Here is a 25,005-nt window from a genome sequence, read left to right on the forward strand (position 1 = left end):
TGGTGGATATGAAGTAGAGAAACGCCAGGGCAAAAGGAAAAATATGTGTTCAAAACTGGGCATTTATTTGGTCTTCCCTTAATCTTAACCTTTTTAAGACTCTACAGCAGATGCAGATTAAAGTTTGCAGCAAGAAGGAGAGCTTTATCACACATAGAGAAGATCTTGCGGGAAAACAGGAGTAAACGTGTTTAAAGTGCATTTGAATTAAACCAAACTTGTAATTCGGTTAGTTTATCACACTAGGGACTGCCAAGTGAAATAACGTGAAGTTTATCTGAACGCAAAACAGAGAAAAGGCAGCTTTTTTACTTTCGAGTGTCTGAAAGTAAAAAAGTTACCATTTTTCTCTCCTGTTGTTCAGATAACTTCATGTTATCCACGCTAACTAACATGGTTGGGTGATAAACTTTGGGCATTTCTGGGTTTTCTTACAAACATCCTGAAAGCCACACCTCCTGGGACGCATCCAGAACGCGACAGGAACTTTCTGGCGGTGGCAGCAGTGTTCTCCTGTGTGATAAGGATGTGCTCTTGATGCCGCTCCCATTCCCATCACGCCCGTTGTAACACGGCAGGCCGTGCAATAAGATTAGTCTATAGCTTTGTGTCTTTTTATAGCTTCAGTGACCCTTTATAAAAGGAACAAAGAATGATACAGTATATCACTGAATGCTAAAAATCAACACACTGGAGGAGTGGAATGTAATTGAGTGTAACATGGACACAGTGACTTCAGGAAGGAGGACTGTATTTGGGTGGAGTGGAAGCCATTCACAGACCTATATATGCCATTGGTATGTGAGGGTGCAATCAAATGGCAAAATCCTTTGGGTATGGAGAATGAAGTTTCAGGTCCAGTTTTAACGATGGTCATTAGTGCACAAAGGCAGGAAACTGGCTTGGGCATGAAGATGAACTGGCAGATCCAGTTTTGCAATGGGACTAGCCTGTGGTGAGGGGAAGAGATGAATGTAGGGCACTCCCATGTTGATGTGGTCAGAGAGCGTTGAACTGTGTGTAGTAAGTTAGGAAACCATTGTCTTTGTTCAATCCACTGATAATTTGCAGGTGAATCAATTCTGCTGTTCTGCTTTTCCAATCTACTTTGTAGACCTCCGCTGAGGTCTGTGAGTCCGGAGACTGAAGTGTTCTGCCATACTATCACAAAGCGGCTCCTATTCATGCTGTGGAAAGGGTTGCCTATGCCCAGCCACTGCTACGGCAGCTTCACCAACTGTGACACCACCCACCATGCGATTGGTACGCAGCATGATGCACACTACCCCCACGCTGCTCCCTCGCCAGCATATAACGCCTGTCTGTACAGGCTTTAATGACCCTGTTTAATCGTATGCTGAATATGATTTAGAACAGTCATTCAAGGCTGGCATGGGTGTGAAAGCTGCATGGCAGGGGTTGGACTGGATTACCTTGTATCTTCCAATCCAGGACTTATGATTCTATGAATGTTAGGAGGGACTTGGGGTATTTAAACATTTACTAGAATAAGCACCATACTCTGAACCTCAAATTTCCACGGATGAGTTGGGGTGTGTGTAGGGTTGCCATAAGTGAGGACTCCAAACCGGACAAATGTAGACAAATGTGGACACATTTTCAAATGTAGGGCACATTTTTTATAAAATGGAGATGCACAAAAAATTGAGGTTTTTTAAAAAAATGTTAATAAAATGCATGTTTTTAGGCATGATCAAAATGGAGGACATTTTGGCATTATTCTGACAGATGGCAGAAATGTATTTGCCCGGGTTCAACTTTATTCTCAGAAGTGTGTACTTGGGCAAGGACTGTGGTTTTTTCTTCACTGCGCATGAGTTTGTAAAAATCACAGCAAGTTACATTGGCCGTGCCTCAGAGCTTGTGTGATATCATCATTCATCATCCATCAGCATCATCATCACATCATCATCACTATAATTGGCAGAAAGGCCAGACTTGTTGGATGCAAAGCACCATAAATACACAAAAAATGCACTGCATATATTAATAATAAAAAATAATGAAAAATAAATAAAAACAAGGCAGAGGTGTATAATTTAATATAAAATTAATGTAATACTAAAAAAACAATAATAAAAATTAATAAAATAAAACAAAAACAAGCAATAATAAAATTAATAAAATAAAACAAAACAAGCAATAATTAAAAATTAAAAAATAAAACAAAAAAACAAAAAGCATAATAAAATTAATGAAATAAAAAAAAAAACAAGCAATAATAAAATTAATGAAAATAAAAAAAACAAGCAATAATAAAAATTAATGATAAAAATAAAAACAAGCAATAATAAAAATTAAATGAAATAAATTAAAAAAACAAGCAATAATAAAAATTAATAAAATAAAATAAACAACACAATAATAAAAATTAATAAAAATAAAAACAAGCAATAAATAAAAAGTTAATGATAATAAAACAAAAACAAGCAATGATAAAATAATGAAATAAAATAAAAACAAGCATAATAAAAAATTAATGAAAACATAAAACAACAATAATAAAAAAAATAATAAAATAAAAAAGTAAAATTAAAAAAATAAAAAGCAATAATAAAAATTAAAAAAAGTAAATAAAAATAAGTATGTTTATATTTTTAAATATATTTTAAAACCCCAAAATACCAAGGCAGACCTAATGGCCACTGACTCAGCTCTCCTCTTCCTCCTCCTCCTTCTCTGGCCCCATTCTGCCCTGGCTTCAGGCACCCCTCCGGCTCCTTCCTCCTCCTCCTCTCCCCCCCCTCTCTCCTTTTGATGGCTGGCGCGTGCGCGCATGGAGCAAGCAGGGCAGGCGCGCGCGGGGGGAGGAAGTGGGGCAGGGAGCGCGCGCCATGCCGTGGAGAAATGGGGCAGGCGCGCGCGCTGCACTAACCCTGCTGAGGCCTGGGCGGCGCGCAAGCCCTCCCAGTTGGTGGGCGGTGGCGGTGGCGCTTCTGTCCGCCCGCCGAGGAAGAGGAGGAAGGCGGAGCCAGGAGAGGAGGTGGGTTGGCGCCGCAGCACCGATTAGCAGCAGCGGCAATGCAGAGCGGCCCCCCAACAGGGAACAAGGCACGGTGGGGGCCCAAACCGGACGGGACGGGCCCCTCCAAACCCGTGAATGGCACGGGGGCGCCGGTTATGGCAAATGGTGGGGGGGGGGGTGGTGGAACTAGCACCTAATTCTATATAACTGCTGGCAGAGACTTCCAGACATTCTTTGCACAAAGAATCATAGAGTTGGGAGAGACCCAAGCGCCATCCAGTCCCAACCACATGCCATTACTGAATGCACAATCAAAGCATCCCCAGCAGATGGCCATCCAGCCTCTGCAAATAAGACCCAAGGAAGGAGATTCCACCACACTCCAAGAGAGTTTGTTCTACGGTCGAACAGCCCTTACTCTCAGGACGTTCCTCCTAATGATTAATCTGGCATCTCTTTTCCTGGAGCTTTGCATTCCATTGGTTCCGTGTTGGCTAGCCTCTAGAGCAGCAAAACAAGCTGCTTTCCATCCTAAAATTGTGACACTGCTTTGAAATATTTAACCACGGCTTCATGATCACTCTTAACCATGCTCTTTTCCAGGCTAACATGCTCCGCTCACTAAGTCTTTGTCCTCATAAGGATATGGTGTATTAGGCCCTGTAACCATTTTGGTGGCCCCTCCTGTTGGACACGCCTCCAATTTGTCAACATCCCTTTTTTGAATTTGCGGTGCCAAACACTGGACCGAAGTATTCAGGCGAGGCCTGACCAAGGCCGAAGTACATGTGCACTAATACGTTCCCTTGATCTAGACCACTCTGAGCTTCTCTTGTTGTGGTGTAATAGACAAGTTGAACATTGAGTCAACAGTGTGTGATGCAGAAACTAAAAAGGCCAATTGCGATTCTCTTATTAGTGGCAAAAGAAATCAATAGGACAAATGTGGGCGGAAGGCTGAAGGACAAATGGGGTTATTTTAAACGCGGAGTGTGAAAAAATGATGGCAGCAGAGATTCCTCAGGATCTTCCTGGCCAAATCCAGCCAGTTGGTGAGTATTGGGGTGTTGTGGTGGTTTTTCTGGGTATTACCTTCCCATCCTTCTTGCAGGGCTTCTCATAGGGAGGTAAATAATAAAAACCAGATAGGAAGGTAATGCTGTTCCCCCCCCCCCCATACATTATTTCCTACATTAATGTTACCTCTAACACTAAACCTCCTTCTGCAGGGGGAGTGTAAGTGGGAATTGTGTAGGGCCCTCCCTGCTTATAGGTTAATCACAACACCTGTGTATTGTTGTGCCCGGAAGGCGTAGGCCGCCCGTTGTCGATCTTTGCAATATAGGTTGTTTATATGGTGGTCCCTGAACATCCAGTTGCCAGCCTTGCTGGACATGATTCTGAACGATTTGTAGCGTTCCGATGTTTGGTACAAGGGTTGCCCCATGTAGAGCGCATTGCAGGTAAATCTAACCGCAGAGGGTTACCAGAGCATGTTACCACGTTTTTACGTGTCCCCCTGGCCCAGGTAGGTGGTTTTGCAGCTGGGCGTATCAAGCCGAAGCTAGCTGATAACAGGCGCCTCTGACCGTCGCATCCACCTGGAAATGTTAGGTGGAGCAAGAATCCAGAAGCACCCCCAAGACTGCGAACAGCGTCCTTCACAGGGCTAGCGTGACCCGTGTGCAGGCCAGGTGGACAACTCCTGTCCATGGGCCCTGGGAAAGACCTATCACAGTACGGTTCCGTTTTTTCTCTGGATTCAGGCTGAGTTCTGTTTTCCCCTCATTCCTTTTTATGCCCCTTACCGACTCCAAGCAGGCATTTGAGTGGCGAGATGGCCATCCTCAGTACTGCATCAGTTTGGATTTTAGACTGTCAGGCTTCCCGACGCCTCATTCCATGTGGTGCCAATACTCTGGGATTCTGGGATGCTGAAGTCCAAAAAACATCTGAAAGAGTCACAGTTTGGGGACCACTGATCACGCCTGTAGAAATAATGTGCATTTGACACACTTTAGTCGTGCTGCCAGAGTCATCCTATGGGACCTGGGATGTTGTAGTTTCACCAGGGCGTTTCCCTTCCTCTGTCCAAGAGGGCGGTTGTTTACCTTCTCCAAATATGTATCGCCAGGATTGCTGCTAGCCCCATTGTCCGCACTACCACTCTATGCGCGCTCGCTATTCCACTTTGGAAACTGCTCCGTCTGCTTCCTGTTGTATTTGGGATTTGTAGTTGAGGGCAGGTGCATTTGGACTTTTTCGACAGGGAGGGCTTGTAGGCTTGCACTGGAACTACAAAAACTCGCAGAATGCAACAGGAGGCATAGTCAGAGCAGGAAAGTGGAATACCAGCACTGTAAGAGTCTCTAGTGCAAAGTAATGTGGCCAGATGGCGTTCCTGGCGGCCTTTTAGAAGCTATTGTTGTCAAACTGCTTATTTCTTTTCTCGTATGGGTCCCATCCTGAGGCCCCACCGCTGTTCTCCCCTGCAATCCTTGTCTCCTCCCTCCCCCCCCCAATTTGGGGTGGCTCGGGGAAGGAGAATCCATAGGAATGACAAAGTTGGAAGAGAATCACAAGGACCATCCAGTCCAACCCCATTCTGGCCATGGCAGGGCACTTCTCAATCAAAGCTTCCTCCGCTCCCCGACAAATGGCCATCCACCTCTGCATAAAGACTTCCAAGGAAGGAGCCTCACTACACTCGAGGGAGTTTTGTTCCACTGTTGAACAGGATGTTCCCCTATCATGCTGAGTGGAATCTTTCCTGTAGTTTGAATCCATTGCTATGGGTCCTGTTCTCTGGAGCAGCAGAAAGCGAGCTTCCTCCTCTCAATGACCCTTCAAGTGTAAGGGAAATATGAGCAAAGCTTTTCCCTCTGGGAAGGTTCTTGGAGTGCCCAGCAACAAAGGAGATCAGAGTTCGAGATGTGGTCCAGAGTAAGACACAGGTTATTTTACGATCGGGGCTGGCAGCTCACCAAGAAGGTGAATCCAAAACTGCCGCGCCCTGCCTTGTATCTTTCACATTCTTATACATTTTCCTACTTCTTCACCTAGCATAAGCCAATTAGAAAAAGCAAGAACAGACCACTACCTAATAAGGGTGCAAGTTCAAAAGTTCATGAGTTAGGCTTGAAGTTACTAGCAAGGATTTCTTCAGCCGTTGCCTTGCAAAGGAAGCTAATAATGAAATAGTTCTGCGGTCAGGCTCGCTTACGGAAAAGCAAGGTGTAGCTTCAGTTGTTTAAGCAGAGCTTGTCTTGGCAAGCTTTGTCCCTGTTTCTTCAACAAATTGATAACATGAAACATAGCTATTTCATATTTATAAACTTCAAACCTCTCACAAGTATTTAAACAGGGCTATCATATCACCTCTTAACCTCTCTCCTGGCGAAACATTCCGGCCCCTGAGTCTTTCCTCATAGCCATGGTTTCCAGATCCTTCACTATTCTAGTCCACCCTCCTTTGGACAGGCTCCAGCTTCTCACATCTTTTTTAATTGTGGTGCCCAGAACTGGACATAATATCCAGGTGAGGCCTGACCAAGGCAGATGGAGTGGCATTATTACTTCCCTTGATGTAGACACTATACTTTATTGACGCAACTAAAATGCATTGGCTTTTTAGCTGCCAATCGCACTGGTATCCCTTTCACACATAGTCCTGTTCAGCCAGGTGCCCCCATCCTATATCCATGCATTTTGGGGGGGGGGTCTCCCTTTATCCCAAGGGGGCAACAGGAACTGGGACACTTCCCAGGGGGGCACAAGGGTAGCTCTCCTCTTCTCCCCTTCCCTGCCACAAAGACCTATTTTAGGGCTCTCCTGCCCCCTCTCCTCCTCAAATCTGCCTCCTTCCTCCGTCCCAAACACTCAGGCATTGAAATACAGAGCCCCTCCTAAATATGCCCCCCTCCGCCTCCTCCGCAGCCACTAGGCTCCGTCCTCAATTTAATCCTCAGTCCTTTTAATTCCAAGCCTTTTCATTCTTTGGATCGTTTAATGGTGTTTATTTAGTATGGACGGGGGGGGAGCATTAGTGGGATGTATCTTAGTTGTATGTGTATTTTATACTGTGTTTACACATTTACTCGATCCTACGGGGAGAGGCGGCTTATAAATAAATTATATCATTACTATTAATATTCCTGTTCCTACCCTTTCCCCCAAACGGGCCTAAGGGAGCAGAGAGCCCCTCCCAGTCCTCCAAGGATCAGAGAGAAGAGGCTCAGACTCCTAGAGAGACAGGAAGTGTTCTCAAAGGTCATGTGACGGAGAAGGAGGAGGCCCAGAGAGTGGAATATAGGGAAAGAGAGAGAATCATAGAGAGGAAGAGGCCCCAAGGGCCAGAGGGGGAGGAGGCACAGTGAGTGGAAGGGCCTCCTAAATGGGGCTTTTTGGGGGGGGGAGGGGCCCTAATCGGCCTGCCATCGGGGAGGCGGGCGGCCCTGGAGCAAGGAGACCCATGGATGGGGGAGAGAGCCTCCATTTGGGGTCCTGGCTGCGAAAGGGGCCCTGGATCTCTGAGGAGGAACGATTCGGGGGTGGAGGGCCACAGAGGCCTTTATTTTTTGGCTGGGAAGGGAAGGCCTTTGGAGAGGAAGAAAGGAGTGGGGCGTGGATGAGGGGTCCCAAATTCTCTTTTTGGAAGGGAGAGAGGGGAAAGACACCCCCCGATGGGGGCACTGGGGTCTCCTAGAGGGAGGGAGCCTTGGTGGGTTTCTTGTTGTTCTTGTTGTTGTTGTTGGGCCTTCCAGTGATTCCTATTTACCTGTTGGGATTTTCTTCTTGAAATCCTTAGAAAAGTAGAAAGTAGGAGAGGTTTGTTTTCGACAGTGGAACACTCTCCCTCAATGGAGGAAGGCGGAGGTCTTTAAGCAGAGGCTGGATGGCCATCTGTCAATGGGGATCTTTGACTGAGAGTTTCCTGCAGGGCAGAATGGTGGGACTGGATCAGGGCCCTTTGGGGGTCTCTTCCAGCTCTTTGATTCTCTGATTCTAATCTCACCAGGAAAGCAAAACACTGTGGGATATAGGCCAGCAGAAAACTAGATCCACTTTTTCTCCCAGCCACAAATTCAAACAAAGTCTCTGGTTAGAGTGGAGAATAAAGTTTACTTACAAAAACCGTGTGTATGAAGATAGAGACAGGTCTAACTTCGTGTTTCAAAGAAGACGAGGTGTAAAAGTAAACAAAAATGCTTCTTAAGAAAGTTTCCTTTAGCATGTAAGAGAGGACATGCTTCTAAGGTGAGCATCTATCCTGGGATTTCTTGTCAAGTTTCTTCAGATGCCCTCGCCATCCTCTGAGGCTGAGAGAGTGTGCCTTGCCCAAGGTCACTCCCAGTGGGTTTCCATGGCTGGGCAGGGCTTCAAACCCTGTTCTTCAGAGTCCCAGTCCAACACTCAGACCAATATGAATGAATGAATGAAACTTTATTTTTATACCGCCGTTCCTGCGATCACAGCGGTTTACAACATATAATAAAATACAAAATACATCGCATAAAATCCCCCATATTAAAAACAATACAAACATCCTTAAAATCCATCATTCATTCCTAGTAATTAAAACCAATTAGAAATCAATAAAACAATCCAAAATACGATCACACAGTATACACACAGCATACAGGAGAGAATGGCAGTCAGGAGATGTGGGGGAAGGCTTAGCGAAATAGGTGAGTCTTAAGGTTTTTCTTGAAAGACTCAAGGGAAGAAGCTGAGCGGAGCTCATCAGGGAGAGAGTTCCAAGACTTCGGGGCAACAGCAGAGAGAGCCCTTTGCGCAGTCGCAATATATCTCATCTTAGGAACTCTCAAGAGTTGTCTCCCACCTGACCTGAGAGTGCGGGGCGGATTATATGGGGAGAGGCGGTCCTTCAAGTACTCTGGGCCCAAGCCATTTAGGGCTTTATAGGTAACAACCAACACCTTGTATTGCGCCCGGAAGCGAATAGGCAGCCAATGCAGATCTTTCAAAATAGGTGTTATGTGGCTGGCCCTGGAGCTACCAGTGACCAGCCTTGCTGCCATATTCTGAACCAACTTTAGCTTCCGGGTTTGGTACAAAGGTTGCCCCATGTAGAGCGCATTACAGAAATCAAGTCAAGAGGTTACCAGTGCGTGTACCACTGTTTCAAGGTCCCACCGGTCCAGGTAGGGCCGCAGCTGGCGTATCAGCCGAAGCTGATAACAGGCACCTCTGACTGTCGCATCCACCTGAGAAGTCAAGTGAAGCGACGAGTCCAGAAGCACCCCCAGACTGCGAACAGTGTCCTTCATGGGGAGCGTGACCCCGTTCAGGACGGGTGGACAAATTTCCTTCCCGGGACCGAGGGAGCCTATCACAAGTACTTCTGTTTTCTCTGGATTCAGGCTGAGTCTATTTTCCCTCATCCAGCCCATTACCGACTCCAGACAGGCATTGAGCGGAGAGATGCTGTCCCTAGTCACTGCATATGCTACATCGGCACGGGTTACATAGGTGGAATAAAGGAGGACTCCCCTTCTCTCCTCTCTTGTGGGTCTCCATGGGCCAGAGATATTTGGGGAAGGAAGCTCAAAGGGAATCACATCTTTGCTGGTCTGGAGGGTATTTGGATCTGGATGCACCTGTTTGGGGGGGCTCCTGAGACGACTATTATGGGAGGCTGGGAGGCCCAGATAGCCATGAATAGCAGGTAATGTAAATTGAAAGGGTCAGGGGTAGAAAAAGGTGGAGGAGGAGATTTTCTGCCTCCAAGAGGAAAGGAAATGGGGACCTAAAAATGTAAAACATCTCCATTTCATACACACACACACAGTTTCTTTCCCTTGCTTAGCAAAGCGTGCTCTTTTTGAAATGGACACTCCAAACTAGATAATGGAATAACTGATTTACTGATATCAGTGAAAACTGTTACTGTGATTTTAAAATATCTGTGATTCAAAACTGTGATTTTCTGTGATTTCTGTGATCTGTACACTACAGTGATACTGTTGCTACTGATCCAGGATTGAATCAGTGATTTTCTGTTATTTCAGTGGTTCCTGTGACCTGGCCGCTACTGTATTTTTATTTGTTAATTAATTTGTGTAATATTAAAATATGTATTTGTGTTATTTAAATAATATAAAAATAATTGACAAATGTTGAGGGGTTCGGACCCGTTGGACCTCCCTGGCTATGCCCTTATTAATAAACCAATGCATAAATCAATTTTTCTTACCACAATATCAGAAGAATTCAAAATAGTTTTGGAAGAGATATCATCAATACAAACAGTTGGATGTTTGCTCTTCATATATTTCTTTAGGTTGGAAGTACGTAGATGTCTTGAAAGATAGCTTGTTTTTACATAAATTGCATTCTGCAATACTGTCACTTTTTGGAGAAAAAAACCTCCAAATAGGACTCCTAAATTTGTGTGTTTTATTCATTTTAAGACACTGATTATTTATATAGCTATAACAGTCAGTCAGAGTTCCAGCAGTGATCTGTGAAAAAGTAGCAGCTCTGTGAAAATCACAGTTTGGAGCTCAGTAGCAGAATGAATCACAGTCACTGAAAAAGTAGCAGCTCTGTGAAAATCGGGATTGTGTGTGTTTTCTGCTTCACCTCACTTGGAAACAAACATAGGAGGAGTGTGTGTGTCTTTCTGCCCCCTGACCTTTTCCTTTGCCCTGAAATCATGGAAACATAGAGATAGAGAAGACCTCAAGGGCCATCCAGTCCAACCTACTGACATCAGGAAATACACAGAGCACTGCCAACAGATGAGCATCCAAAGGATTTTTAGGTGGAATCTCTTTTCCTGTAGCTTGAATCTATTGCTCCAGGTCCTATTCTCTGGAGCAGCAGAAAACAAGCTTGCTCCATCCACCCCTTCTAATACATATCACCTCCTAAAAGTCTCTTCTCCAAGCTAAACATACCCAGCTCCCTAATTCTCTCATAAGACATCGTTTCTAGACCCTTCATCATTTTGGACATGCTCCAGCTTGTCAACATCCTTTGTAAATTATGGTGCCCAGAACTAGATACAGTATTCCAGGTGAGACCTGACCAAGGCAGCAATAATAACATTATTAGTTCACTTGATCTAGACACTACTGTTGATGCCGTCTAGAATTGCATTCCCTTTGTTACCTGCTGTATCACACTGTTGACTTATGTTCAACTTGTGGGCTAATAGGACTCCTAGATAGATCCCTTTCACATATACTGTTGTCAAGCCAGGTGTCCCTCATCCTATATTGTTGCTGGCTGACTACTTCCATCAGCCCTTTGGTTGGCATAAGCAATAAGTGAGGGATGTCAAAAGTATAATAGTCTCCGTTTAGTTATTTTGAGAGAATTCAGGCTTGATTTTGCTCTCAGATCCATTTATTTGTCTTTTATTTGACTTTATAATGTGTCCACATGTAAAACATCTCCATTTGTACCTTTGGCAGGTGCAGAGATATCCTAAGTCTACCTGGTCTCCAATGTAGTGAGAAAGGAGAGGCTCAACTGAATTCTTCTTCCATGGAAGAAACTGGGAAGATGCCCTTGGAACAGGTGAACATCTGCCCCCTCCTTCTTTGTGATGGAGCCATTGGGAGGGTTCTGCATCCCAATCCATTGGTATCAAGGACAGAAAGGTCCCCCCCCCCACCCTAGGCTGTTCTTTATAAGCCCTCCTGTAAAGAATTTAAATTTTGGTTTGTCAGGGAATATGACTGATTGTCAGTGTCATCCTCCCTCCTGCCATGTGGATCAGTTGATCAGCACTTCCTACCATAACTTGCCCTTGCTTTTTCTCCAGCCAGGTGGGCCTTGGCCTGCCCCATGGTGGCCCTTGAGGGATCTCTCAGCCCTGCCAGCAAGTCTTGTGCTATACTTGTATTAGCATTACGTGCATAGCTTTTAGGCAAGGTTGATGCCACTGCTTTGGCACAGAGAGGCAGCTGCTTTTGAGCCTCAAGAAAGGCAGCAATTGCTATTATTTAAATGTACAAAGAGGTCCTTGTGGTATTCTCTGCCTCATGTATTAAAAGGAACTGACCATGCAGGTTGGAAAGCCAAAACAAATGCAGGACATTGGATTGGGCAAGGCTACCTTTATTGCATACTAATTAGCAATGTAGACTGAGAGGATCTATACAGAAAATCTCCCACATCCTTAACATCACATGAGAGAGCAAGTTATCAGGGAGCTAGGTTGTAACCATGTCTTCTTCTTGAGCTATTTCGTCAAGTTGTAAAGAGTTAATGGAAAGAGATGGGGGAGGGGGTAGTCCAATGTATTCCCCTTTATCAGTATTTTTAAAGTGAGCAATTATTGCTGGGAATGTATCATGATTTTCCTCCACTTTGATTAGTGTCCCTGTGGATGAGGGCTATTTTCTCATGCAGGTGACCTTTGGGGATGTGGCTGTGTATTTCACAGAGGAGGAATGGAACCTGCTGGATCAGAACCAAAGATCTTTGTACGTGGAAGTCATGATGGAAAACTATGAGAATGTTTCCTTCCTAGGTAAGAAACTTGAATCTATTGCCCAGCCCATAGTGACTGAGGACCTGTTCACACTGCAGTGTTACAGTGTTATGGGTGCATCTGTACTGCAGAAATAATGCAGTTTGACAGCACTTTAACTGTCGTGGTTTCACTCTACAGAATCCTGGGATTTGTAGTTTTGTGAGGCACCAGCACTCTTTGGCAGAAAAGGCTAAAGCCCTTGTAAAACTACAAATCCAGGATTTGCTAGGAAGGAGTTACAGTACTTAAAGTGTTGCTGCAAACCCAAGAGTTTTGTATCTCTCTCTTGTGAGTCTGAGCGAAGGCAGTCGACTTGGAGGGCTTGGCTGTAAACAATAGATTTGATAGTGTGTTCTGAGTGCTAATGCTTGAGACCACAGACTTTCTGGGATTGCCTCGCTTGTGTATTTTATGTAGTAACTAGAAGGTACCCGGGCGGAGCTTCTGAAGTATCTCCATTTCAAGTTGGTGGGGAATTCTGAGCAATTTATGTAAATCCTACAGCTATTAATCAGCAGTATCTTAGAGAGAATTGGTAAACTGGAGAAATGATTGCCACGAACTCCCACATCCAACAGGCCCTTGGCTGAAAAATACTCTTGTCATTAACTGAGCCACTGTAACATTTTGAATCAGAATGGAAGAGTAGTGGTTGGTGGGCATCTGCCCAAACTGGGCTGGGCTACATATCACACTTACAGGTGCATTGCCAAATTTACTTCAGTGGAGGCAGAAAAAAGATACCCAATTTCCCTTTAAACAAGGGCGGAAGTTCTTGCACACCTTGATTCCAAGCGAGAAGCCTCTCTCCCACTTTTAACTCCACCTGAGAGGTGGACCTTTTTTGATGATGAAGCTATAATTCAGCAACAACATGGGAGGCATTGGGGGGGGGCTGCAGGATATCTGTTGGCTGTTCTTTGTCCCTGAGAAGAGGTGGGGAAGTGGCCTGCCTCCGGGACCTTTTGTGTGGGTTCTTGGTCTCCCCTAGTTTTTGAGGCTCTGGGTACAGAATGCTTTATGTTTTGAATTTTAAAAAAGTTTGTCCTTAAATGAGCCCCAATACACTTCAGGCGAATTTTGCCACATTTTGGTTCCTCCTTCAGTTATGTAGACCTGGAGAGATCACCAACTTCCTGTTTGGAAAAGGACCTCTCATTGGCCTGAAATAGCTCAAAATGCCCCAAAGTGGCAAAATTGCACCCCATCTGGGGCAGAGGCATTAGAGCTGCTGGAGGCACAGTTTCCCCATTTCTTTCAAGGGATGGCAGGGAATATGGATATTATTTCAGTGGTTACCCGGGTTACGTAAAAATCGTTCCGCGCGCCCTTCGTAACCCGATCTTCGCTAGCCGAAAAAGCCATAGGCGCTAGCGTTGGAAGCCGCGATTTCGTGCGAAAAAGCGCCGAAAAGCACCAAAATTTTTTCGTAAGCCGAAAAAAAAACGAACCGGAAAGTTTTTCCTTAGAATTTTTCGTATCCCGGAATTTCGTAACGCGGTGTTTCGTATCCGGGTACCACTGTATTTGATTTACGTCCACCTTCTCCCCAAATGGGACTCAAAGCAGCTTACAGTATGCTTCATTTCCTATCAGCTATCGTCACAGATATTCTGGTATCCTGTGAAGAGGGAGTTATTCGGGAAGTCCAAAACGGCCGAAAGAAATGGCCTCACAGACAGCTGTTGTGAAGCAAGTCCTTGTTTTCAAATGTAACCAGGGGCTCCATTTAGCCACTATGACTAATATGCATGAGAGGAAATAGGACAGTATTCCTCTTCCACAATGTTTTTTTCTTTCAGAATTTGCTTCACTCCATGTTCTTCCTTGGGTTCCTTCCTCTTTGAATGCTGGGACTAACCCTTACTATGCTTGTTTTTATTTCACAGAGGTCACGTTGGAAAATGTTTTGCATACAATCCACATCTTGTGAACTACAAAGCACCCAAACAAAAAAGAGCCATACAAATGCCAGGAGGTGGGGAAAGGTCTTGCTTGCCATTTAAAACCTTGAGACTAATCAGAATCAACACACGAGACAGTGCTTTAGAAAATGTCCTAAGAGAAAAAAGAAAGTGAAGACCTTACAAGAGAAGGTTTGAATTATTAGACATGCTTCGCACAGCAAAGTCAGCTACTGCAGTTGCTCGCCATTATGGATCAATGAGTCGACCGTAAGGTATATCAGAAAAAGAAAAGGGAAATTCGTCAAGCTGTTGCTGCAGGTACACCAGTGGGTGCAAAGACTCTAATCAGTGCGAGATCCATATATCTCTTCGTGTAGAAAGTGCCACTTTATGTGGATGCGGATTGCCATATAAAAGGGCATTTCTGTGGATTCAAATATAATAAGAGAGAAGGCAAAGTCGCTATATGTTTTATAAAGGGAGAGGAAAGTAAGGGTCTAGCTCCACAGCATTTCATGCCAGCAAAGGCTGGTTTGATAATTTTATGGAAGGTTTGGTCTACGTAATGTTAAAATCACAGAACAGGCTCTGGTGCCAAAGGGCAGCTAGCGAGTTTCCTAACACCTTAAGGGAACTTATTAAAAGACAAGGACATGGACCAAAGCAGAAATTCAATGCTGATGAAACCACTCTGTTTTGGAAGAGAATGTCACGGGGACATTCATTGCAAGAAGAGAAGCGAGCATCAGGAGTTAAGCAGTTAACACAGCTGTATATGGTAAAGCCTACTAATTTATAAGATGGTAAAGTTCCTGAAGCTGAGGCAGTACCAAAAGCAAAGGGAAGAGCAGGTGGAGGAGAAAGTATTAGTAGTGGTACAAGAAACAAGTTTACTTTGGACAATATTGCAGAGGGTCTGCGTAGTTCGGGCTGCAACGGACTATTTTTTCTACATGACCCATGTATGATACGTTCTTTGATGTGAAGGAATTGGTGAAGAGGCATTGTCTACATATACCAGCATTTTTAAAGAAATGAAGATGTAAACAAGCCAACTGAACCAGAAGGTAATACAGGTGTCCTTGCTCCTCTACCACCACTGAGACACCCCTTCTTCTCCTTTGCATATAGAACATGTGAAAGATGAGAGTGAAGTCCCTGACAGTCCCCTTCTATCTCCAATAAATGACAGTGCTGTTACTGTAATGCTGTACAATTACAATAACATTGATTGAATGTGGTGTCTCTGTGTGTCCTGTAAGTCTCATAACTGTACACAAGTACTGTGTCAGAAATATGGTTATACAGTCTTAAGAGTTAAGGTTTGGGTCACCTCGCTTGTCCCCAAGCCTTCCCCCTTCTGCTTCCTTTCTGCCACCCAGATGGCAATAGGTGGGTGCTGCAGCTGCTGCAAAATCTTCGTGTCATTGTCCTTCTCTGCCTTCTTGAGAAGGATGGCAACACGGAAGGAGATTTTTGCAGCATCAGCAGGGAATTGTAGTCTGTAGCTGCAATGTTTTGGACCGGGGGGGGGGGGCGGGCAAATGTTTGTAAATGTGGGCTAGACAAACTGTTAAATGGATCTGTAATTGTTGACGCCGAACCCAAAGGGTGCTTGTTAGAATCCTGTTAGTATTCTCCAGCTAGTTGTTATGTAGTGTAGATAGTTAGTTGGGGGATTGATGGGGCTTGTCGGTGGTTTGGTTGTTGGTTTGGTTTGTGTGGTGGGTGGTTTGGTGTTGGGGGTGGTGGGTTGGTGGGTGGGGTGTGTGTTTGCCCCCCCCGCCTTTTTTTTTTTTTTTTTTTTGGGGGTGGGTGGGTGGGGGGGGGTGTTGTGGGGTGGGGGGGGTGGGGTGGGGGGGTGGGTGGTTTTGGTTGGTTGTTTGGTGGGTGGTTTTGTGTGGTGGGGTGGGGTGGGTTTGGGTGGGTGGGTTGTGTTTGTGGGTTGGGGGGTGGTTGGGGGTGGGTGGTTGGGGCAGCAGAAGAATAGAATAGTGATCGTAGTGCATAGCAGAGCCAGGTGTCTTAATCTAGTGGCCTTTAAGGCCTGGCTCTCCCAAGCGCTCAGAGCTGGGAATGTTGCTTTCACTTCTGTGGGAACCAGAGGGGCTTCGCTTGGCGGGTTTCTGCTTGGGAGGGGATTGGCTTTTGGGGATTCTGTTACTTTGTCTTTGGGAGGGGTGTGGTCAGTGTCAGCTACGCTGAGGAGCACATATCTGATTCTGATCTATCAATAAGTGCCTGTTGATTATATCAATCAGCTGACTGGTTGATTGTCTGGGATTCTGGGTGCTAACTCTGACAAGTCCCCCCCTCCAATCCGTCGCCTTGGTCCGGCCCAGAGGGAGAGAGAACCACTGGACCTCATCCCCTTTCCCTCCCCCTTCCTTCCCCTTTTGTTTCGTGTCTTTTCGAGGTAAGCCTGAGGGCAGGGAACTGTCTGATTAAAAATAACTTGTAAGCTGTCTGAGAGCCATTAGGGCTGAAGGGCAGGGTATAAATACAGCCCTTGCACACAATCGGACTGACAGCATTTAAACAAAGGTCCTCTTTCAGCTCCCGGAATAAAGGCCTACCTTCAGTACAAAGACCCTGATTCCTGCAGCCCCAGAAAGGCTCTTCTCAGTCCTTTATGGCCGGAGCTTCCCGGATCAGAGGCCGTCTTCCTCACATAGAGAGGGTTGCTCTGAGTGCGACGGAGGGGAGGTCCAAGGGCTGAGGGAGGGAAGGCAATGGGGAAAGGTCAGTGCCAATGTCCATGGAGGGCAGAGGTGGCACTGCCTAGGAAACTCCTCTGAGTCCCAGCCATTCTAGGAATGAGTGGCAGGAGTGAGTCCAGGGGGCTGAGGGGTCTCCTTTCCCAACGGGGAGAAAGGACCGGTGGACCCTCCCCAGCTAGGGCCCAAAGGAGTGTCCTTTTCCCATCTCTCCCAGCCCCCAACGCCAGCCTCCCCACTGGCCGAGTTCCTGCCTCCCTTCCTCAGACCCCCCAGGCCCTTCCTTCCTTCCTTCCTTCGCACCAAATGGAGGAACAAGGCACAAAGGACACACTTCCTTCCTTTTGTCCCAAGCATCCTGGCTTCCTTCCGCTCTGGAGCCTCAGGAGAGAAAGCGGACCTCTGTTCAACTGATCTCAGAGAAGGTTCCGGAAACAGTATTCCCACAGTCACAAGCAGCACAAAATGGCCGCTGGAAACAAATGGCCGCCTTGCCTCAGTGCTTTGCAAGTTGGCAAGTTTGAGGCCTTTCAGGAACCCAAAATGGAGGATGAAAGGGCCCAACAAGTCAGAGGGACCAAACTGGATTTCTGAACCTAAACAAAACCTAACATTTTCCTGTGCTATTGAAAGGGAACCTGATTCCCTCCTTAATTACAATCCAATAGTGAATAGATATTAATTTAATATCAAGAGTGCCCATCATCCACAACCCAGCTCAGGTCTGACCGCTCGGGTGGCCAGTCCAGCTGCAGGTGCCTCCGTCCGTCCGTCCGTCCTCCTTTTCTTCTGAATTCCTCCTCTTTTCCCCAGCATCAGCCCCTCCAAGAGGCTGCCTCCTGCATATAGAAAATAGGGCACTTTGACACTGTTTAACCCTCAGTGCTATGGAATCCTGGATTTTACCTTTGGGACACTTAGCCTTCCCTGCCAGAGAGCTCTCATGCCACACAACTACAAATCCGGGATTCCATCGGATGAGCCCGGAGAGTTAAAGCGGTTTCAAACTAGATTTTTCTGTAGTGCGATAAGCCTTAGTTCAATTGTAAAAGGATAGAGGCACCCAAGTTGAATTTTATCCTCCAAAAAAAGGTTTTGCTTTTTTAAATTAAGCAGTTTGATTTTCTGTCTCATCCTTATTTTTCTTATTGTTTGTTACAGTGTGCCTCGGGTTACGAATTTAATTCGTTCCGCGGCCGCTTTCGTACCCCGAAAAGCCTTCGTAGCGAAATTGCATAGGGCGCTACATGGGGACAAGCCGCGGTTCCTTTAAAATAGCGCCGAAGTTTTTGTAACCGAAAAAACTTTCGTAACCCGGAACAATAATTCCCTATGGGCTTTTTTCGTATCCCGAAAATTTCGTAACCTGGGGTATTCGTATCCCGAGGTACCCCTGTATGTTTGTTTCATTTTGTAAAATGAGATGGTCTGGTCTGTCTTTCCTTCTTGACTGAAAATCTATTAATAAGAAAACTGGGGGAGACTTTTAAAACCTCCCAAAAAGAGCTACTTTTGGACTTTTGGGGGGACAAGCCTCCTCTTAGAAGCCAAATTGTAGTTTTGTGAGAAAGACTCTGGTGCCACCACAATTACAATTCCCATGAATCTGGGAAATACATTAAGTCTGGGAAAGCTCATGCTGCCAACTTTTCTTTCAGTGAGTCTCAAAGGTGCTACAAGTTCTATCTTTCTATCATTCATCACCATTATTATCATCATTATTAAATCCGAATGCAGCTGAAGAAGTGGACTTAAGTTGGCAACACTGATATGCTGTAGACTCATTCTCTGGGGCTGGGATCTGGAAGCATGAAGGCAATTTCCTTGTCAAACCAGGGAATCCTGGGAATTGTAGTTTGTTGTGACATGTGTGTGTATATATATATTGTGTGTGTGTGTGTCTGTATGTGTATATATGTGTCTATATATGTGTGTGTTGTGTATATATCTGTGTGCATACAAGTATCTTGTCTCCCGCTTGTCTGCCCTGGCTGAGCTTTTCCTGAGGGCAGGGGGGGAACCACTGAAAACTGTTGGTGTGACTCCCAGCAAGATTGGTTGCTCTGTAGCCTGGCTCTCAGAGTCAGGGCCACTGTTGCCAATTTCGGAAGTTTGTCCCAGAAGTTGGGATTTTCAGGGCAGGAGCTGAAATGTGCAATCTTCATGGAATAGAGCCAGACACGGAAATCACATGGAAAGCACTAACATAATAATAATCCCGATTTCTGGGAGAAACTCCCAAAATTGGCAACAGTGGTTAGAGGGCACAACACTGCTCTGCCCCCCTTAACATGGCTTCCTGCCTCTCTAGGAAGCTGCTCTCTCTGTTTTTCAAAGCACTCTCCTGCTTCTAGGCTCTCCTTTGAGCCTGAAAAACCAGGGCTGGGGAGTAAGGAGTAAAGGAGTAAGAGGTTTTTACAGGAACAGGAGTAGGAATAAAGCGTAACAAAATATATCCATTACTCCTTATTCCTGCAAATATATAATATTAAGTTAAGTTTCCAATGGGGCTTGAGCATAGGCGGAATTCGCCTTACACGGAGGGATCCGAACGGATCCCTGCGTAAGGTGAGGACCCACTGTACTTGTATCATGTGTGTGTTTTACTATACGCTGGCAGTTAGTGATGAAGGGAAAAGCAATAACATTATTAGTTCAAAGTTTTTTCAAAATAGCAACAAAATAATAATACTGTAATAACACCTTATCATAAGTACAAACTAAACTGTTTTCAGTTTATTTTCAAATCTGAGCAATATATGATTTAGTTTATGTATACAATTAAGTCTAAATGACTAACAAGTGTAATAGTTTAGATGCAACTAAACTTGTTGTTTTAATGATTTTCTTCTGGACTTGACACTAGCAAAGATATCAATAACTCTGTTGAAGTCAATTCTTTGTGCTCTGTCATTCTCAATGGATAAAAGAGCCAAACTGCTAAGACAATGTTGAGACATGGAGCTTTGCAGATAGTTTTTAATAAGTTTCAGTTTCGAGAACGATCTTTCAGCTTTTGCTACTGTCACAGGGACTGTGAGGTACATCAAACAAGCAGTGAGTACATCTGGGTACGCTGAAGCTAAGGAGCTGTTTTCTATCAGCAGGAGATTCACAACTTCTTTTACATCTGTAAACTGCGTTAACTTTGATTTAAAAGCATTTCTGACTGATAAAATCTGTGCTTTGAACAATGGTGTTACATCATCAGAAAACCTGTTTGAAAATTTGTCAGCTTCACAACGCAGTTCTTCATCTGTACTTGAGGCCAGGAAAGAAGGCTGAACAATTCTGTAAGCATCAATTACTTCTTTCATGCCTTTAAAACGGTTGTCAAGCTGTGACACTATGCTATCAACCATTGGATAAAATACTGTCACTCTAAACTTGCTTTTAGGATCGGTCAATCTTTGGTCTTCATACAGTGCATCAAAGTGCTCTTTCACCTTTTGGGCTCGTTGGTCTATGAATTCGTGTGTTATCCCCCACTTTGAACATACTTTTTCTGCTTCACTAACAACTTCTTCAAAGGACCAACGAAGTTCGGTCACTTTCAACAAAGCCTCCCCTAGAAGACCATAAGCTGTCATTAAATCTACAGATTCAGATTGTAAGGATTTTGAGGCATTATTTATTTCCCCCAATATTTTACACTGGATGGTCAAAAGCAAAACAAAACTGAAGGATTCTAACGTTTTCCTGAGGGCCTCAGCCTCATTCTTTTCACTGGATTTTTTGCTTGTCAAAATTATTTTATTTAGTGCTTTCATAACATCACAAAACCTCTCCTTTAAAGCGTAAACGGCTTCGTACTTCCCTGCCCAATGTATGGGATTTAAAGTCTTTAACATTCCCTTAGCAGCAGTCTGATTCTCTCTACAGTCTGAGAAGACTGTAAGCTCTTGCCACCAAACAATGCTGGGACCAAAAAAGTTATAAACATTTTGTACAGTCTCAAAGAATTGTGCTATTTCTTGATTGCAATCAACGGCATCTTTAAGAACCAGATTCAAATTATGGCTGGCACAGTGAATGAAATAGGCATGGGGTGCTAGTTCTTGAATTCTCTTTTGTACTCCACTATACACACCACTCATAACTGATGCACTATCGTATCCTTGTCCTCTACATTTTGTTATATCAAGGCCTTTTTCCGAAATTGATTTTATAATGAGGTGCTCCAGTCCCGAAGAGGGTTGATCAGTAACAGCTGTGAAAGAGGTAAATGTTTCGCATATGTTCAACTTACAAGGTTTTCCACTTTGATCATTTTCAATTTTCACATAGCGAAAGACTTCACTTAATTGATCTACTTTACTCACGTCTTGAGTTGTGTCAATAATGATGGAAAAAAAGGGTGCACTCTTTAGTTCTTCTGTAATTTCACTGAGCACTTCATCAGCCATCAGAGAAATCATTTCGTTTTGTATTGTTGGACTCAAATAATTAACAGTACCTTTTGGTTTTTGAATTAGCTCTTCCAAAACAGTATCATATTTTGATAGTAGTTCAATTAACGACAGAAAATTACCTTTGTTACCGTCGGTGATTTTCCCACTGTCTCCATGAAATGGAAGGCTGCATGTAGCCAACATTAACGAAACATCTATTACCCTCTTCAAAACTTTCCTCCAAAAATGTTGTTCCTCCTTCAAACGTTTTTCTAGAGCATCATCATCTATTGCACCATGATGTCGCCACTGTTCATACTCCAAGCAGGCTTCTGCATGATACTGTGAATCTTCATGTCTTTTTATATGCTCTGATAAACGTTTCCAGTCTCGTAATCCGGAATCCCATCCGATAGCTCCTTTCTGAGGAAACAACCAGCAAGGTTGACAATAGACACAATCAAATTTTGCTGAATAGCACAACCAAGTCCTTTTTAACTTAAGCCCAGATTTTGACTTAAATGTGTAATAATGTTCTGAAAAGGACCTCCCATTTTGTTTTTCATCACTGGGAAATGGGCCAACGGGTTGACAGGGCCCTGACTCTATTATACGCTTTTTCATCTCTGGATCTGTGACACTCTCTGGGGAAAAAATTTCTTCAAGGTTCAGGGAAGTCATAGTAGGCACAATGGTTTCTTGAATATGAGTTGCTTGGGATTCATCTTTTCCAGTGTGATTTCCCGGCTCTGTATAAAGTTAAAATGTAATTCTATTAAACTGAATTTAAGTAAACGTGGTAACCACAGAATGGAGTTACATTAAAAAATTATCTTGTTGATCAATATATTAAACCTGCCAAGCCAGAGTTTAGGATGTGAGTAGTAGTTTACGTATTTAGTTGTGTACCCCTTGTGTCGGCTTCTCAAAATTAATATGAAAATGAGGATATATATATATATATATATATATATATATATATATAATTTCTCAAATAATTGATTTTCTCAATCTAAATGCAAACATCTAAGATACAATTTACAAAATGATAACATTAAAAAAACCAACACAAAGGGTAGAGGGGCTAATAAGCTATAAGCCCCTGTGCATGATTTGATAGGCAGGGTGTATTGGGAAAGATTAGCATAGCTAAATCCCATCACTGGTGTAGCTAATTAAGGGTTTATCTTTTTTTGTCAGAGAAAACCACTTACCTATGATTTTTTCATTTTCCTTACTGGATGTAATAGGAAGAGGACATAACCAAGTAGAAAGGGCAGAAGAATACTTTGAAGCTCCTTCTTCTTTTTTTCTTTTCTCTTGCCTTTTGTTTGCGCCGCTTTCATGAGTCCTTTTCATTTTAATAATGAGTTGATCAATTTATCTGTAAAAAAGGGTGGGCAAGTCACAGACTCTCAGCCTCAAGGAAAGGCAAGAGGGGTGTGTGGGGAGCATTTTGCCATCTACTTGACCCTCAAGACGCAGCAACTTCTAGCCATTCCCTTTTGTTTAATAAAGTCTCCTGGAGGGTATTTGGGGCCATTTGGATGCAATTTTTTAAATTACTTAGCCCTCCCTCCAGTCCCTCTGCCTTGGTCCAGGCCTTGGAGGTAGAGATGAACTGCTGGACCTCTTACCCTCTCCCTCCACCACCCCCTTCTCCTTCTGTGCCATGTCTTTTTAGCCTGTAAGCCCGAGGGCAGGGAAACGTCTAAATAAAAAGATTGCATGTACAGCGCTGTGTAAATTTACAGCACTTCATAAATAAAGGTTAATAATAAATAATAATATTATTTTGTAGCTGTGCAACGGAGGATGTGGCCCTCCAGGCCCCCCCAAGCCTCCCCTTGTTGCTTACAATTAAAGTTAAATCACACAGTTCAAAACAATAAGGAAGATTTTCCTTTCAGAGCAGCTCAATTAAAGAACAGTTTTGCAAAACTGGTTCAGATCAGAGGTGGAGCTGCATTGTGAAGGGAGTTTGCCTTGGGCCAGAGACACTCTCTCAGCCTCAGAGAATGACCAGCCAACCCCCCCACCACCCCCCAGAAAGAAACCGCCAGGAGAGCCCCACCAAGGGTTCACTCTGGGCCAGCCATTCTCTTTCTGGGGCAACCCCCCTCAGACAAACCTGCAAGGAAAACCCATTCATGGAGGGTTCCTCTCAGGGTCTTGGTCTGAAACCTGAAACTACGCAACCGCAGAACAACTCCCCCCAAAAGTTACTTTCCTCAAAGTTTTGGCGGGAAGGGGGCTTTCCCTTGGACCCAGGGAGGGAGAGGGGAAGGAGGACTCACTCCTGGATGTCGTTCCCTGGAGGGAGGCCCCCTTGGCGCTGGGCTCCAGGGGGGAAGGTGACGGTGAGGGAGGGAGGGAGCAAGGAAGCCTTCTCCCCAAGAGCCTCCCAGGCCGCCAGGCTGCCCACAAGTGGCCTCCTCCCATCCCCAGAGGCCGCCCACCATGGCACCCAACCCAAAGTGAATCAGCAGCAGTAGGCCCAGGCTCCCCTACCCCGTCCTTAGGTATCTTAATCTCTCCTCCAGCAGCCAGCCTGCTCTCTCTTTCTCGGCCTCACACGTGCCCAGTGCGCATGCGCAGGCAGGCACACATGCTTGATTCCTCTACCCAGTAGCCAATGGGGACGAAGGAGCTGGAGAAACCCTCTGCCCTATGCTGCGTTCTGATCCCTCCCCCTCCATCCCATAATTATCTGGGAGGGAAAGAGAGAGAAGCCCCCCTCAGGAAGGGAGGTTGGTTCAGTGGCTGCACTCCCTCCCTCCCGCCAGCAGAGGGAGCCTGAGGCTGACGGGATTCTGACGTTGGGTTTTATTCCTCCCATTTCTCTCCCCTCTGGGCTCCAAGGAGCTTCCAGACACCCTTCCCCTCTGTTTCCCCTGGAGAGAGAGAGAGCCCTCTCTCTTCCCAGCCCCTTTCTTTATTGTTTTTGGACTACAGTTCCCATCAGCCCCACCCAGTCCCATCAGCCAGAATGGCAACACAAGAAGCTTTCCGTGTGCTCCTAGCCCCCTTTCCATCTTGGGCTTTACACTCCAGTCCCCATCAGCCCGAGCCAGGAGTGCCAACAGCCAGAGTGGGAGCTCTGCTAGATGCTCAACCCACCCTTGCTGTGTGTGTACTGCAGTTCCCATCAGCCCCAGCCAGGAGTGCCAATGGCCAGAGTGGACAGCCTTCTAGATACCCAAGCCCTTCCTTGCTGATTTTGGACTTCAGTTCCCATCAGCCCCAGGACTGCCAAGAGCCAGAGTAGCACTCACTAGTTGCCTGAGCCCTCCCTTGCTGGATTTGGACTCCAGTTCCCATCAGCCACAAGCAGGAATGCCAACATGCAGATGGGAGTCCCACTGGATGTCCAAGCCCTCCCTTGGTGGTTTTCGACAGCAGTTCCCATCAGATTGTGTATCATATAATATATTGTGTATTGTATAAACTCTGTTGTTACCCGCCTCAATCCCCAAACAGAAGAGGCAGGATAAAC

At 44.9% G+C, this 25,005-nt stretch overlaps 2 protein-coding genes across 4 annotated transcripts in view; both read right to left on the reverse strand.

Annotated features, from left to right (window-relative positions):
* LOC121922966 (zinc finger protein 260-like) overlaps positions 1–25,005 on the reverse strand; it is a 144,355-nt gene that overhangs the window by 50,927 nt on the left and 68,423 nt on the right. The window contains exon 5 of the mRNA XM_042452977.1: positions 18,883–18,891. Within this exon, the coding sequence (XP_042308911.1) occupies positions 18,883–18,891 (9 nt within the window). The remainder of the gene's footprint in view (positions 1–18,882; positions 18,892–25,005) is intronic.
* LOC121922957 (zinc finger MYM-type protein 1-like) lies at positions 19,631–24,098 on the reverse strand. Of its 3 annotated transcripts, XM_042452947.1 has the most exons (3): positions 24,021–24,098; positions 22,724–22,893; positions 19,631–22,258 (listed from the first exon to the last, which is right to left on the reverse strand). In XM_042452947.1, the coding sequence occupies exons 2-3, from the start codon at positions 22,866–22,868 to the stop codon at positions 19,941–19,943; spliced, it is 2,463 nt and encodes an 820-aa protein (XP_042308881.1). In that variant the 5' UTR covers positions 22,869–22,893; positions 24,021–24,098; the 3' UTR covers positions 19,631–19,940. The 3 variants fall into 3 exon arrangements, with proteins under 3 accessions (XP_042308881.1, XP_042308882.1, XP_042308880.1); XM_042452948.1 differs by lacking the exon at positions 24,021–24,098 and having other exon boundaries at positions 19,631–21,932; positions 22,724–23,165; XM_042452946.1 differs by lacking the exon at positions 24,021–24,098 and having other exon boundaries at positions 22,724–23,165.

Source organism: Sceloporus undulatus, chromosome 2 (assembly GCF_019175285.1).
Source record: "Sceloporus undulatus isolate JIND9_A2432 ecotype Alabama chromosome 2, SceUnd_v1.1, whole genome shotgun sequence".
Taxonomy (NCBI): domain Eukaryota; kingdom Metazoa; phylum Chordata; class Lepidosauria; order Squamata; family Phrynosomatidae; genus Sceloporus; species Sceloporus undulatus.

What these genes read in the sequence shown, in the direction of transcription:
- LOC121922957 (XM_042452947.1), bottom strand. Translation starts at nt 22,868, where the DNA reads ATGAAAAGGACTCATGAAAGCGGCGCAAACAAAAGGCAAGAGAAAAGA. An exon ending in GGAAAATGAAAAAATCATAG is followed by an intron (nt 22,259 to 22,723) that starts GTAAGTGGTTTT and finishes AACTTTATACAG; the next exon opens with AGCCGGGAAATCACACTGGA.